This window comes from Protopterus annectens, chromosome 11.part0 (assembly GCF_019279795.1).
Source record: "Protopterus annectens isolate FY-2018-M chromosome 11.part0, PAN1.0, whole genome shotgun sequence".
Taxonomy (NCBI): domain Eukaryota; kingdom Metazoa; phylum Chordata; order Ceratodontiformes; family Protopteridae; genus Protopterus; species Protopterus annectens.
In genome coordinates this window covers 1,149,144,101-1,149,160,811 of record NC_056745.1, presented here as the reverse complement: position 1 = coordinate 1,149,160,811, position 16,711 = coordinate 1,149,144,101, and the positions used below count along the sequence as shown (strand labels likewise).

Sequence of the window (16,711 nt, the reverse complement as noted above, 5' to 3'; positions counted from 1 at the left end):
CAAAATAATGTCAGGCAAAATCAAACTGACGTTTAATAGTGCGCTTGTTAAACCTAGCACAAAACCAACAACCAGTGACGTCGTGGTCAGGGCCTAGGCATGGAATACAACAGGAGTGGAAATCCTTATGAGGTATTTGCTTCCCACAAGAAATACAGTTATTAACTTTTACTGACATCGGTCTGAGGCAAGAAAAAGTTCCCCAACGGGGTACTTAGCTTTTTTAGAAGACTTTGGTTCTGGATTCGGAATGAAAATCTCAGGAGTCGGCCGACCGGCACTTGTGAACTGCTTCTGCTTCGGGCACCGCGCGGCAAGAAAGACTGAAGAAAATGGTGTCGGCTGCACCTTATATACCCCTGTCGCACTGACGTCAGGGAGGAGGCAACAGCAACCGACGCCGGACCAAGACTTTGGAACTCTGGCCGACTGAGGGACCGCCTGACGGCAGGATAACCCAAGTGTAATGACTGCAGCAGTGTAACACGATGAACATGCAATATTGCTGGCAGACCTGCACTGAGTACATCTTTTCAAACCATTCTGTTATATACCTAAAGTCGTTCTTTTCAACCAAAACTCATATACCAATTGTTAAAATTTTTTTTCTGAACACCATCAATAATAAGTCTAATTATTATAATACTGAGAATGAAATGCAGCACTGATCTGCATATCTATGCAATACAAGATTCATAATCAAATAAGCAGGGCTGTGAGATCTGATAACAGGGTACAGTCACCCCAGCTTCTTTAATCAATTCAATATGTGGATGGGGGCAATGAACTGACCATTATTTAAAAAAAGTCAGATTATTACCCTCTGAAGCATGATAAAAAAATAAGTAGATTAATAATATAGTATACTTCTTTACCCTCTAATAAATACATTTCTGCATGCATGATGTACTTCCATTGACATTATCAAAATGCATCCTTAACAGTGTCGGCAAGACTGCAGTCCCTTTCTGACACAGCCTTCCTCTATCATCTGAATCTCGATAAAATAAGCTGTTACTCTTAACTTTGCTACAGAAAAATTTGCAGAGCCAAAATTACTATTTGAGCATTTAACTTCCCTGTTTGTATTCAATAATGAACCTGTCGGTTTAGATGTATTGCTATAAAGGCTCAGTTTGGGAAACACTCCAGCTACAACCAATGTCACCCATTTTCTCCGTCTTCAAGAAAAAAAAAGCAGTTTGTACCATTCCCATGAAGTTTAAGACATTTCTGAGCCAATATGTCTTGTGAACTATCACAAAGATGATATTAAGTAACTCCATTAATTCATGGATGGTACACATTGGCAGAAACATTACTACATTCCCAGATCTGTCCAATACAGACACAGCACCACTACCTTGTGTCTGTATCATAGTTTGCAGATTTTTATTAAAAGCTATGATTTGTCACAGTATGAAATTAAGATGTGGTGACCTTGCCCAGATAACAATGAAACCTCTGTAGCCTTTTTTTACAAAATAAAGATACAGACTCCAGTAACATAGCCAGAACATAAACTAGCAGCCCTAATCCCAAACATTTCACATAAAGAGCTGAAAATAGTTATTTAACTATTTTGTAACTATTTTAATATATTTAAGACTGACAATGCCACCTATGTACAGCAAGGAGTGGAATCTTTTTTTCTTTCAGAAATGTAACTCTTGCCCCTATCCTAACAGAAAACAAGAGGGAAGTAGAACTAAAGTGCCATATATAACTTCCTAGTAAAAATGCATCTCCAAAACCCACAGAAGTAACCTTCAAGAGACTAAACTGATCATAAAACACCTTTAGTCCTTTGCCAAAAGTAGCTGGCAAACAGAATGTGCTTTAGGCCCGAACCCAGAAGCACTTTCAAAAAGTTGTGTTTAGGGTGGAGAGAAGGCCTCATAATTTGTGACAAACTAGAAAATGTGATTACATCTATGCAGCCCCATGTTTCCAACTAGGTTAAACCTCATCTCGTAATATAGTTATTCTGTATATGAGAGTAAATTCAGAAATTAAGGATAGCCCAAGTATTAAGCAATCTGCTTACAAGAAATCCTAATATAACAGAATCCAATTACAGTGATTATAAAGAAAAAAATGGACTGACCTGCCCAATTTCTAAGGCACTTGCCTTTTTGATCAAGCACTTCTGCATCAGCTGCAACATTACAGCTGTTTCTGAGATTAATTATGACACCAGTAAGAAAAAATCACTATGGAAAATGAGTCACAACCTGTTTCTGTATAAATCATGACAGGGTGGAATATAACTGTAGTCACTCAAGTTAAAAACAGTAACAGTGGTTATTTGAGTTAAAAACAATCTGGCACTTTAATATGACGTTTTTGGAGTCAAGAAATGGGTCATGAGTGCACTGAGAAATTCAAAGATGTAACAAATAAATGGGTATAAACAGTAAAATAAAATATTATTCAAGAGTTTAATAACTTTGTATGACCACCCCACCACATGTAGATCATTCACAATTGCTGAAATATCTGATTGTTAGTATCTAAAACAAAGAAATAAGATCTCACCATGAGATGCAATATTATTCAAAATAACACAAGAAATAGAAAATATTTGTTATCAGTTTGTGTCACTTGGCCAAATCACTTCTCACTATAAAGCCTGTACTCCAAATGACAAGAAAACAAATACGTCTTTAATGACTGTAATTGTAATACTAAGCAGCAAGGCTGTTCTGAAAAATGGCAAAATAGTTATCATGCAAGAATTTTTCGTTTCTTATTGTCAAGATAAACCAGATTCTTCCAGGTTCATCTGTTGTCTGAATTTCCTAAACTGTGTGGGACGGTTTTTCAATATCAGGTTTAAGTCCAGAACAGTTTTTAGATGAGTGTAAAAGGAAAAACGAATGATTTGACAGTAAGGTTAAGCTTGCTGGAGATTAAAGTAAATGCTATTCCTTTCCACCAGTTTTCCATCATTTTTTGATCAGTTAAATTCCTTTTTATGACTACATAACAGAAGGAAGATGGTGCAATCTAAAGAACAAACAATGCTCACTGTTCCAGTCTATTTTTTGCTAGCCAAGTTTAGAAATGAATTAGCTATGACCTTGAAAGCAGCCAAGGCATAAAAAGTATAGAATGAAGATTTGTACTCATAGCCATGGAGACAGGTATCTGCTTAAAGTTTGGTTTGAAATATTTTGATTTGCTTATTTAAACATTAAAACAATGTTCCACATGCAGATAGTCCGGTTTACTGATGGAAAGGGATCTACAGAATGCATATTTCTATACAAAGTCCCACTTAAATAATGTAAGAAAACTGCATTGATAATGCTGCTATACTGAAGCAAGGCGTACAAATTGGTTCAAAAACCTGAACAGTCCATTTCAGAGGGAAAGAACTTTACTTACTGTAAATCAAGCATAACAAAGCAAGAAAGAAAAGTGTCAAAACATTCTGCCATGATGAAAACAATTTTAACGTGGGGTTAACATCTGTGGTTCATGTCAATGTTAGGAAATGACATCGGGGTCACCCTGTGGCATACTGCTACATTATCTAAACTCTCCATTTTCATTACTGTCATAACTCAGTCTCAATTTATCATGTTAAAATTATGTACAACACATACCAGAAATGACAAGCCACTTACCACCAACATAAATAAAGTTGAGTTCAATGTCTCCTTTTTTTTTTTTTTTGTTCAATACCCCACTGAAATTTCACTCACTTTTTTGTACTGTTTAACTTCTCCATCAAGGAGAAGCTAGTTATTGTGAAGGCAGGTAGTCTGTTATTTTGATCTGTGCACATCTACAACTTTGTGAACTGAAAAATGACCAGGGATGAAGTGCTTTGCATCACTAAGAAAAATCTGAAAGATGTCTTTTGATATTGCCAAAACTGAATCCACTCAGTGTTTACAATGTATTCCAATAAATATTCATATACACCCCCTGCAGCTCATATTATTAATCAAAACAATTTGCAAATGGTGCAACTGATGTCAAATATGCCTGAATAATGCAAATGTTGCTCATGAATAAAACTGACTGCAAATGATGAAACAATGCAAATGATATCAATGATGTCTGTATAATGAGCTTTTCTCCCCAGGCCACCACAGACTTTCCCATTAAACAAATGCCAATAAATAAATACAACGCTCTTTAGTTACTGGTATACAAATATGCTTATACTGTACACAAATCCATATCATGGTCAAGTGGGCCCTAGGCAGGGTAATACACTGCCCCCCCCCCCCCCCGAGCAGCCTCTCCTTCAGCAACCCCCCCACTCCCCAGCCATTCTAGTGTTCCATTACTTGGCTATTTCTCACCAGTTACCATAAACACTGTTCACACCTATCAGTGTGTATACTGTTTTCTTATTTACTTCTACAGTGATTACAGATATTGAACTAAAATAACACGAGCACTGATAGCCATTTGCTAAACAAACAATACAGTCCCAGAATGAAAAGAGACTTAGCATGAGCAGTAAACGTCTCTGCACTGAAACTCATATTCATTGAAATTGTATTAAAACCCACATTCAAATAAAATGCATCTGCCCAGTGGAGAATTAAGTTCATCTTTGGGTTGTTTTCAAACCATAGGCTCCTTGCACATACTTTTAGGGCCATGAATACATGTGTGTGTTTTTTGATTCACCTTCCTGATTGCATAAATTATACTCCTTGTATAATACAGTATCACTTGTTAAGAGTGCGTTTTAAATTTGTAGTTTTGAACATTTTTCCAGTAAGCAATGAAACAGAATGTATGACCCAATAATGACAAAACTGCCCATTTCAGAACATTTTAATCATAAAAGGCCACTCAAACTTCTTTCATTCACAATCCACCAGTGTCAGTCAATAACCACAATCTCTGCAGAAGTAAAAGTCATCCGAATGATTCCACATTAAAGAGATCTGTAACTAATGAAGAGGTTGCTACTGGCAAGTAACTATACATTTCAGTGTTTCATCTACAAATTCAGTACCTGCTGCCCTTGAAGAATTAATTGCCTATGTTACATTTAAAAAATTGCTAAGCTGGTAATATTGCAACAGGAAATGACTGACAAACCGACAAGTTCATAGTTACTAGGCATCTCATACAAAGGAGGACATACTCAGGAGTGCAGAACCTCTATCCCCCCTTAAAATGCACCAAATAATCTGCAATCAAAAGGGCACTGCAATAGCAGCACTCCATCTACATGGTGTGGGAGTAGAATCCACAGTCTTCTGCACAAAAGGCAATTTTGCTACTAACACTGCTTTCACATTCTACAGCACAAAGAGTGTCTGCAATTTTCTAAACAAAAACCTTAGTTGCACACTGAAACAGATTTACCATGAGCAAACGTAAGCTGTTCTTCGTTTGAAACTCACAATTCCATGAAAATGCACTGAAACACAATCCCTTGAAAGTGCATTGAAACTCATAATTCCCTGAAAATATACTGAAACTCAAACTCAAAATTCCATTAGCAGTCTAGTAGTTAGTGTAGAGGATTCAGGCTCTTGTCTCCACTGAAGGTCACAATTCCTTCAGCAGTCTGGTAGGTGGTGTAAAGGATTCAGGGTCAAGCCTGATCAAGTTAATAAACTAACCCTCCCCCCAAAAAAACTAGGGCATCACATACCAAACCTCCATACCTCTCAAACTCTTAGGACAAGAAATATGGACAAAGCCTAAAATAATGTGTGTGGTGTGTGTGTGTGGGGGGGGGTGACAAAACAGGGGCAGATTATAAATATTGTTCTTATAGACTTAGAAAGTTGCTAGAATAACGGCTTTTGTCTTAGCATGCATTTTCTGGGAAATGAAGTCTGAAACTCAAATGTATGACATTATTTAGTTATTTCAATCCTTAGTGATTTGCCAGAAACCACAGATTTTATGAGGAATAGGCCAAAAATATAAGGCAAAAATCTGGACAGTTGAGAGGTATGCATACCTTTCAACCTCTTAGTGCAAGAAATCTGGGCAAACCTAAAATAATGGGGATATAATGACCCATAAATTAGGGATATATTTTAAATATTGCTCTTTTTAACTTAGTTGCAAGAATAACGGGATTTGTGTTATCATGCATTTTCCTGAGGGATGTGAAGTCAGAAACTCATATTTATGTCTATTTAATGACTTCAGTCTTCTGTAATTTGCCAGAAAATCACAAATTGTATGAAAAACAGCCCAAAATTATGAGGCTAAATCTGGACAGTTCAGAGATATGCTAAACAGACACACACACCTACCTTCTCTCTGCACACACACACACACACACACACACACACACACACACACACACACACACACACCTGCTCTCTCACAGACCTACCTTCTCTCTGCTCTCATACAGCAATACACACACAAACACACCTTCTCTCTCATACAGCAATATACACACATTATTTTTCATGCAAACAGAATGGCTAGTTTAAATTACATACACACATACATATACATATGCATAAACACACTTTCTCTCTCATACAGAAACATTGGAACTGTTTGTTTAAATTACACGCACTCACCTTCTCTATAAATGGAATGGCTTGTTTAAATTCTGCACGTGAGTGTGGAAGGGGTTTACATCCGCTTTGGCGTGCATGTGAGCGACACACGCATGGTCCTCCTTAACCGAGAAGATGCCAGCACTGTGGTATTGAGAATTTTTTTTTTTAATGTTGAAGCCTCGTGGCCAGAGTGGGCCTCCATAGCCACGGGGCCCTTGCCAACTGCCTATGTTGCCTAGTGCTGGATCCAGCTCTGACTGGACATCCCTGAAAAATGTCTTCATAGTAAACTGCTCCAGAAACAACTGCATTTCTTTTCTTTCTTTTCTATATGTATACACGATAACCTACAGTCCACTAAGAAATGAGATGTACTGTTACTTTTGACCCGAGAATGATATTCAAAAGCTGTACATTTTCAAAGTATCTATCTCCCCTCCCTAATATTTAACACTGAAACTAAAATTATTATATTTTCACTAGGTGACAAAGTAGACATTGAACAGTTTTCTTACCATGGATGCTACCAAGTTCAACATTCCCTGAAGCCGTAGACAAACGGGAGGATTCTGCATAAAGGTATTTGGTTTTCAATAGTCCATCTTCAGTACAGATGGAAACAGTAGATCCTTGCAGCTTGTTTATAGTCACACTCTGAAAAAAAAATAACAATAAAGATTAACTTGGCTTTAAACATTAGTGAAACAAACAGACATTGTCTAACTTGTTGAAAATGACAGGAAGTTATTTTATTCTGTAATGTGCTTGACAAGTTACTCGAGATGCCTCATTGCCAGCTTCTGAAAGATTACAAAACAATTTAATCCATGCAGATGTGCATGGGGCACCAGACACAAAGAGGAACATATATATGGTAACAATGCTAAAACTGCAATTTTAAATAAAAGTCAGCAAAATCTCAGAAACACATGGACATTCAAAATTAATCTGATAGACACACTGCTTACTTGAAATAAGAGTTTAAATGATCAGAAATGGACTTCATGATCTTCCTCATGCAGCAAGGCATAATAATGAGAGAAAGAATCTACTCTCCCACAAAAACTAAAATGCATAAATTCTGAGATAAACTGTGTCTGGGTAGGCACAAAAAGCAATAATGGATACATATATGTGCTGCAGCGCAACACACCTTTTTGTTTGTTGATTTGAATAAGGATAAGGCAGTGGTCTCCAACTCAAATAGCTCAAGAGTCAGTGAGAATAAGTCCCATGGAGCCAAGGGCAGTACTGATGGCTCATAGATGTACAACAGACTAATGACCACATGGACCTTTTTAAGCCCAGCAGTTGGCACCCCCCCAAAGAAAATGCTAAGCAGGCATTCAAAAAAGTCACTCACACACACACACACACACACACACACACACACACACACACACACACACACACACACACACACACCTTTCATTGACTACTTTAAATAGCCATATTATGATACCTTAACAGTAACTTAAAGATGGTATCTACAGTTTTGAAATCAAATTTTGTATTTGCACAAAACAGGATGCATGCAAACACTATTTTGTGTAAATACAAAACTTAATTTTGCTCCAGTTTTAAAAAAGAATTAGTTTTAAAAACAGCTTCCAAATGAAGAAATCTAAATGGACCAAGCCATATTTATGGCATTATTATTAATATGTGGTTAGAAGGCGCTGACATCACTTTGGGTCCCAGCTGTAATAATGTTAAATTGACAGTCTGGCAAAACAAATAGTTTGTGATAGCTAGAACAGAGGCCCAAATTACAGTGTTTACTAAAAGCACACACCAAAGGCTAAGCTGCAGCAGTGTTAACATCCACCAACACACATTTCTGAAGTAATCCTTAAAACAATCACAATCATCCTAGAGGAATTACCCTTGCTAAATAGGATAACTGGCTATTTCCCCCTCTGATGACAAAACAGTGCAAACAGCAATCCATTTAGGATCATTTTGATAATAGGCTCCTTATAAACATCAAAGAAGACAAAGTGCTCAGCCTTCATGTGATCAAAGACTGTACACATGAAGAAATATAAACTTAAGTAAATATCCACAGTGGGAATTATGCATACCCCATTACTCTTCATCTCCTGGAATCAGAGCTGAAAACAAATGGCCTGAATGAGATGAAGCACAATACTAATTTCAGAAGGAATGACAAACCATCATCAGGGAGACTCCGTCCTTTGGAAGCAAGAGATAAGAACAAAAAGGCTTTAAATCTGACCAACAGTGGTAGTGGCTATCAGGAAGCAGGTTTTCCAGAGCACAGTCTCCAAGTCCAAAGGGCAGAAAGGTGAGCATGTCCAACATAAGGCTGAAGTCTCAAGGAGAAGATGGATTCTTAATCTGAAGCTTCAGATGGAAGAACCCCCACCTTCAAAAAACTGCTTGATCAACTTGAGCTGGGCTATAGTTCTGCTCTTCATCAAGTCACTGTGAAGAGATTGCCAAATAAAGCACCCTAAAAATTGAATAACTAAGACAGAAATAAAGAGGTGCCTAATGCAGATTAATCAAACTTGCAGGTTGAAACTGAGAAGAAAGAAGATGTTTCATAGCCCAAATTCAGAACTTTTTCTAACTGGCACTACAGGTGAAGTTAGTAGAGGTCTTCTCAGTACCTCCAGTATTCCCTTCTGAAGAGAAATTGTGTAATAAGGGATATTGCAGCAACCACAATTTTAGACTCAAACAGCATCCTGTGGCAATTAAGGGGAATGCAGCACCTGGAAAGGTATGGTTGCTGGGGAAATCAAGAGTCCTGGAACATGAAATCAGGCCTTACTGGGCCACCAAAATGTGTTCAGCACAAGAAAGCAATGTAGTAGCTAGAAATAATGGAATACATACAGATAATTTTCTGACAATGCTGTAAAGACTTCACTTTCATGTTAGAATTTGGGCTATACTGGATTCCATGGGTCTATATCAGAATAACGAAAGCACATATGTGCGACTACATAAAAGTCAACACATAATACGCAAAACCTGTAAATAGCGAGCGACCACATAATCAAAATTTTTCCTAGTGAAAAAATTCATGTGGCCATTTGGAAAAAATAAAAATTAAAAACCATTATCAGGTAGGGGGCCTCATCCCCCACACCCCCTTAACTAAATATACCAACTCAGAGATCACACTATGGTGAAGGAAAGGGCAACTCCGTGTAGTTTGCCAACTAACTCCTTGCCCTGCAACATAGTCATCAAAATGTAGTTTGATAAATATGTGTTGCTCTTTACATGTTCACTCAAAAGCAGTTTTGTGCTTCTAATATAGACCGGGATTCCCGCTGATCAGTACCAGATAATACTTCTCACTCTCTCATATCCAGTTTGTGTTCTCTATGCTTTCACTTCATAGTTGCACATCTATGAAAGGACCACTGCTGTCACTTAAAGTGGCCACTACTACACTGCATTACATTAGTCTGAAAGCAAGAACACAATAGGCCTATCTAATTTGCCCTTTAAATGTATTTTGCATTTTTCTACATCCTCCTCAAAATTACCCACAATACTCTTTTCTCTGCCTGTTATGTTCCCTTCTGGGAGGCTCCTGTGGAGTTCCTCTCCAGCATACTTTCTGGAAGTCATATGATTAAGGTGATCCTCTTGTCAGTATCTCAAAAAAAGAATTTAACTACTTCCTATACAGTGCAATAGGAATATATGACCCATCCAACCACCAGGTTGTTTAAGCTTATTTGGTTGGCTGAGCTTAACAAAGAGAGTTAAGGTTTCACAATGGCTTCCATAGTCTGTATGAACAGCGGAACCAAAATTCCAGATGGTTTACATGTGACCACTTCTAAGGGAGTCCCCCACATAATCTGGAATGGGGCAGCGTCAAAGCTACCTCCTTAGACTGACCCTGACATGTCCATAATAAGGGACTGCCAACTCTTTTTCTTGAGACTGATGGAGATAATGTATCAATCCATGTATAAGCAGCATAAATCTCAAACTAAAATCAAACTTGACAGAAAAGGACTGCACAATCACTAGCTACAGTCTGCTTACTGCAGTACCTTCACATGGAAGTGAGCCAGAGAAACAGTGAACATCACTACTACAGTCTAGCTTAACAGGTGCAACACAGTGTATGGAATGATTCAACTTAAAATGTTACACAGGAAGCCAACTTCCTGATGCTTTGGTTCCTTCTAGGGAAAGGATGAGCACTGGTGAGTGCTGTCCAATATCAAATATATGAAATGCCCAAAACAGGGAGGAAAGACAATAACTTCATGACAGTAAGCCCCAGTGACTACAGCCAGGACAAAGCCAGTTTTACAGCCAAACCTAGAGATCACTTAGTGGGAACAGTGATGCACTGTGGTCCCAAACCTACATCTATTTGTTACATACTAGTAATATTGGAGTAATCAAGGGCAACGACTGTAAACCTGTTTTCATTTACAGATAGCTAGGGCAAGCCTTTCTAATGTTAACTGTGAGTCAGGTAAAGAGTGAGCAAGCTTTTGCACTAACCACCAAAGACAGTAATGAATACAGCGTAATGCCTTTCCACATACAACCAATGGGTCTTTCAATTTTTTTCCCCAAAGCAAATTTCCACAGTGTTCTAGATACTAACAGAGCAACTGCATCTCTACAACTAATCAGGCCACATACATCTTTACAAGCTGTGTTATAAGTTTACACAAAAGAAAAATGCTGCCCCTGTAGAAGTCTATGTAGTCTTTTCAGAATTGACATTGCTTTGTTGAACCATTTAAATATTTCAGTATAGATTCCCACAAAGGATCAGGTGCTATTATTATACATCTTTGTAGTCTTTTTCACTCTGAGCTGACCATACTTTGCTGAACCATTTAATATTTCAGTACAGAATTTACTGTAGTAGATATTAAGATAATGGTAAATTGATTTTCTTAAATTCCATCACTGTCAGCAACAAAACAGAAGTCTATTTTTAAAATTACCAACGGCAAAATAGTAAAATCATTTTCACCCTGCAGTATCTACAAAATATGTCAGACAGATATATGAATGATGAAAGTGTATTTAGTTTACACAAATGATTATTAAACACAAGCACTTTCAGCATACAATGAGACAAACACTAGAAAATTAAATAAAATAAAGTAACATCAAATGGCAGGCACAGGAAAACTTCACTGAACTAATTATATTTCTCAGCTCCCAGTATAAAACTCATTAGTTGACAAAATGACAGTACTTTTCAGGCAGATTCCTGTACTTCTCCAGGTGGTAAGTAATCTTCTAATCCACTCAAGGACATTTAAGATGCCAAAAGCATGTTGTTTACACACTAAGGGCCAGATTCCAAAAACCTGAGGCAGAGTAGTACAGGCATACAACCAGGAAATAACAGCTGCCCTGAGTCACAGACAGTACTGAAGAGCTGCATACTGATTAGACTGGGGGAGCAGCCACCTATGGGTAAGAAACTGTACATGGAATCACACAATACACACAGCAGCATTCTGCTTTTTTTTCCAAAGATACTGTCTAAAACCTTAGGATAATGCTGTTTGGAAATAATATACTTCCAAGATATGCAGTGACTTTGACTTACATTATGCATGTATGGAGTCTTACAGATGTCCTTCTATATCATGGTTGCAGTATCCATTATAGAAGGGATGTCCAGTCCTGAGCAGCCCGATGCTCAGCCAGTATAAAAAAAGCCTAAAAGAGATCTTGTATGTGCCATACGTCACATTTATGCTCCCCACACAGAACGTAGATCATAAAAGCGACATACGGAAGCAACTACCTACAACTTTTTTTGCCACCAGCTCAAATGCCATTTTTGCCAGTTGATTTGAACGTTTTGTTGCTGTACTGAATATTTAGCAACACCAGATAATTGCCCTGTGGGATTATTTTCTTTTTTTTTTTTTTTACTTTCTTTGTCTTGTATTTTATATTAAGTTCATGTCATCCAAGAAGGAAAAATGTGGGAGGCAGATTACCCATAAGGATCTTCACGAACAGTGTCTTTTTTGTTTCGACACTTCCCATGACCTTACCTCTTGTAGTAAGGCATTTGTGCCTACAACACTCAGAAACCATTTGTCTTCCATGACCATTTAACTTATTTATTTATTTATTAATTTGCAGTTTGTTTGCCATGATAGTCCATTGGGCCAGTAGGAGCCCGTTTTCAATGGAGTCCTGGGGAGAAAAGCTCCAATCAAATGAACAAATACAAGTTACTTAGAAAGCAAGTTATTACAATGGATAGTATAGTAATACAGGTAATAAAATGCAAAAGCAGGCATTCTTTAAAAAACAAAATAGAAGCGTTCTACAATCATATTTATATACAGAATCTATTGATTGTAACAGATGCTTATAAAGGTGTTTTACAATCATATTTTTATACAAAGTCTGATGATTCCAAAAGATGCTTATCAGAGTTAAGAAATCATAGGGGGAAGTTTGCAGATTTGCTGGATCATGGGGGTAGCTTAAGTTGGGGGACTTTATGCAGGATGGGAACATGAGCATTCCCTTTGGGATGTAAGGTGGGAGTGGAGTAAGGTTTTGAAGGAGGAGAGGCTGCTAGTGGTATGGATTGGTGGAGGGAGAGAATTCCACAGGCGAGCTAGGGAGAACAGAAGGTGATTGCCTGGTGGACGAAAGGGTTTGTGTAGTTCAATCAGATTTTGGGAGTTAGATCTTAGGGATCTATTGGGCAGATGCATTTTAAAGGTGTTGGCAAGGGAGGGGCAGAGAGGAGGGCTAAAGATAAGTTTGTGTGCTTGGGTAAGTTGAATACAGATGAGGTAGTTGGGTAGTTCTATCCAGTTACGTTTGTGAAGGGAAGTGAGTGGTGTGTAGAAGATCGGTGGCCTGTTGCAAATTTTGAAATTTTACTGTAACAGGAGGAGAGTTTTGCTTTGAGGGAGGATTGTAGGTTAGTAAGGAGAGGGGCTTCATCTAGGAGAGATGGGATAAGGTATGCTGTAGAGAGTATTAGTTTGGTGGAAGGAGAGATAAACAGATTGTGACGATAGAGCATGCCAAGTTTCTTATGTGTCTTATTTATATTTGCTTGCAGGTGGATATCAAACTTGAGCTGGTCACCGATTATGACTCCTAGTTTTGCATTGGATACTATTTCCAGGGGTGTATTGTTCTGGCTGGTGATGGTAAATGTGTTTTTGTCTAAGGTGGTGGTTTTTGAAGATGTAAATAACATAAGTTTAGTTTTTGTGACGTTGAGTGCTAAGTGGTTGTCTAGCATTCATTGTTCGGTTAAGGAGAAGGCATTTTGGGTTAGTTTTGTTAAAATGGGGAGGGAGGGAGGTGGCAAAACAGCTTATGGTGGAGTCATCGGCATATTGGATGAGATGAGTGTTAGGAATGGACTGATAGAAGTCGTTTATGAAAATGTTGAATAGTAGGGGCCCAAGAATGGAGCCCGAGGTACTCCTGTGGGAGTACTGAGGAATGGGGAAATAGCTTTTTTTCCATCTGACTACCTGTTGCCTATTTGATAAATAACTGGTAAACCAATAGTGGTGAGAGATAGGTTCAGCTTAGAGAGTTTAGTTAGGAGAAGGTTATGAGAGATGGTGTCGAATGCCTTAGATAGGTCTAATAAGAGAGTGGACAAAATACGGCCGGAGTCACGGGCTTTGTTAATAGTTTCAAGGAAGGAAAGGAGAGGAGTTGTAGTGCTGTGGCCAGGTCTGAATCCGTGTTTTGTGGGAGTTAAGAGTTGGTTATTAGTGAGATAGGGTAACAGTTGTAGGTGGATGCATTTTTCTAGCAGTTTTGAAATAGGGGAAAGGATGGCAATTGGTCGAAAATTAGGGATGTTATTGTTGTTCCCACCTTTGTGAAGTGGAATAATATAGCCCTTTTTCCAGGGTTGGGGTACCTGAATTTCTGTGATAGACTGGTTTATCAGGATGCAGATGGGAAGGGCTATGGCATCTGCAGATGTCTTTAAGAAGTAAGAGGGAATTTGGTTTGGGGCACTGGAACATGGTTTCAACTTCAGTAGGAGTTTTTTAATAGTGGAGATGGGGATAGGCTGTATGGAGAAGGGAGGGGGTTTGGAGTTGGAGGTACTAGAGAATGAAGAGGTACTGGAGGAGGAGGAGGCTGGTGACCGCTGGGATGTGGAGGTAGGACTGTTAGAGAAGGAGGTAGTTAAGTTTGGCAATGGAATCAATAAAGAAAGAGTTGAACTGGGTAGCTAGGTCAATGTCGGCAGAATTTGGGTCAGGGCAGGGGTTTTCTTTTTTACCAGAAATAAGAAGAGAGGAGATTTCATCCCAGAACTTTTTGGGGTTTGTATTGTGATTTTTTTTGTAGGGTAGAAAAATAAGATTTCCGGTCTGAAGTAAAATTATGCAATAGTTTGTATTCAGTAAGGATGGTAGTGGTTTTGTTTTTCTGGTAGTGTTTCCAAGCTTTGCCTTGGAGAGTCATAATGCCTAACGTGTCTTTAGTTAACCATGGGATGGTTTTGTTTTTAATTTGTTTTGTTTTCAGGGGAGCCAGGGAGTCTATCAAGTGTAAGAAAGTTGTACTGAAATAGATAACAGTGTTATCTAGCAGTAAAGTTTTTAGAAGGTTCCAATTTGTTTGCTTAAGCAAAGTTGTAAGTATGTTGGGGTTAATGTTTGTTAGGGACCGGGTAGTGATATAGGTATGGGATAGTTGTATGGGGGAATACAGACGGTGGGCAAAGGTAGGAAAATGGTCACTGAGTGGGTCAGAGAGAGTACCACTGTCAGAGAAGTAGTGAGGATGAGATACTAGAATCCAATCAAGAGTACTTCCAGTAGAGAAGGCCTTGGAAGATCTAGTCGTGGTGTTGATAAGCTGAGAGAAGTTGTAGATGTTTATATTTAGAGGGTTTGTGAAAGAGTGAATAGTGTCCCAGTTGATGTTTACATCACCCAGGATGATGGTCTCGTTGGCTATGTTGGTAGAAATCCAAAGAAGAATGTCTTCGAGTGTTGTGACATTATCTCCAGGAGGGATATAAAGGGAAATAATACAGATGGATTTATGTTTGTTTATCCGAAGTAGGGATGGAATTAGTTCTGTGTTATTAAACTGCGGAATAGGTTTGGTGAAGGGAGTAACAGAGAGGGAGGATGAGTAGCGGAGAGCAACTCTCCCTCCTTTTTTCTGCATTCTATCTTTTCTAATTATGCAGTAATTGGGTGGTATTAGTTCCGAGTCTTTTATGTGGGGTTTTAACCAGGTTTCCGAGATGGACAGTATATCTGGTTGATTGTGGAGAAGCCAGGCATGGAGGTTTGGGATTTTATTGCATATGCTTTGAGCATTTAGAGATGTAAAGTGGAGGGATTTACTGGTTGTGTGGGGAGAATTTGAGGGAGGAGTTGAGTTAGGAGGGGGAAAAGGGCCAGTGTTTGGGTGGATGTCACCAGAGAGTAGGATAGTGATGAAATGACAAATATGTGAAAAAAAGTGTTTGGGCAGTTTAGTTTCATGTTTGTAGGCTGATAGATATATTTGAGTAGTATTGATAAGGAAGGGTGTAGTTCTGCTGGAGATGGGTCTGAGTTTACTGGGGAAAAGTGTAGTATTGCTGTAGTAGAAAAGAGGGGGGAAATGAAGATTGAGAAGTTTGTTTGTATAATATGTTAGTTGTGTGGATGGGGGGAGACTGAGAAGTGTTAAGAGGTGTAGTAAGATAATGCAGATAAGATAAGCTGAGAAGAAGAAGTAATTGGGTTAAAGTAGAGGAACATAGGCTTGGTATGGTGATTGTATAGTAGGTAAGATTGGGTTCTTTGAAAGTTAGAGGGTGGGTCCAGTTAATGGGGTGGGATGATTTGATTGGTTAATTGGAGATGATGGGAGTGGTTACCTTTCTATAAGTGTAAAGGTGATGGGGGTAGGTTAGGGGAGCGGAGTGAGCCTGCAGGTTGAACGGAGTGGGTAGAGCCAAGGAGAAGGAAGAAGGCAAGACTGTGAAGAACAATCAGTGGACTGAAGGTAAGCTCAGTGGTAGGAAGGTTACTCAACTGAAGTTGTGGCTGTCTCTCTACAGAGTACATTTTAGAATTTCTGTGTAGCCATTGATAGCAGTGGGGGTAGGGGTTTCAACTCATCACTGACATCTTGTCTTGCCTTATATAAGCAGTACAGTTTGAGTTATCTCTGCTTAATATCAGAGCTTTGGCCGGCTAACAATC

General features: G+C 38.6%; 1 protein-coding gene across 4 annotated transcripts in view; it reads right to left on the bottom strand.

Moving 5' to 3' along the window:
* Positions 1 to 16,711, bottom strand: part of FAM185A (family with sequence similarity 185 member A) — a 1,394,841-nt gene that overhangs the window by 929,040 nt on the left and 449,090 nt on the right. For all 4 annotated transcript variants that reach the window (XM_044088506.1, XM_044088508.1, XM_044088507.1 and 1 more), the window contains one exon: positions 7,028 to 7,166. In XM_044088506.1, the coding sequence (XP_043944441.1) occupies positions 7,028 to 7,166 (139 nt within the window). The remainder of the gene's footprint in view (positions 1 to 7,027; positions 7,167 to 16,711) is intronic.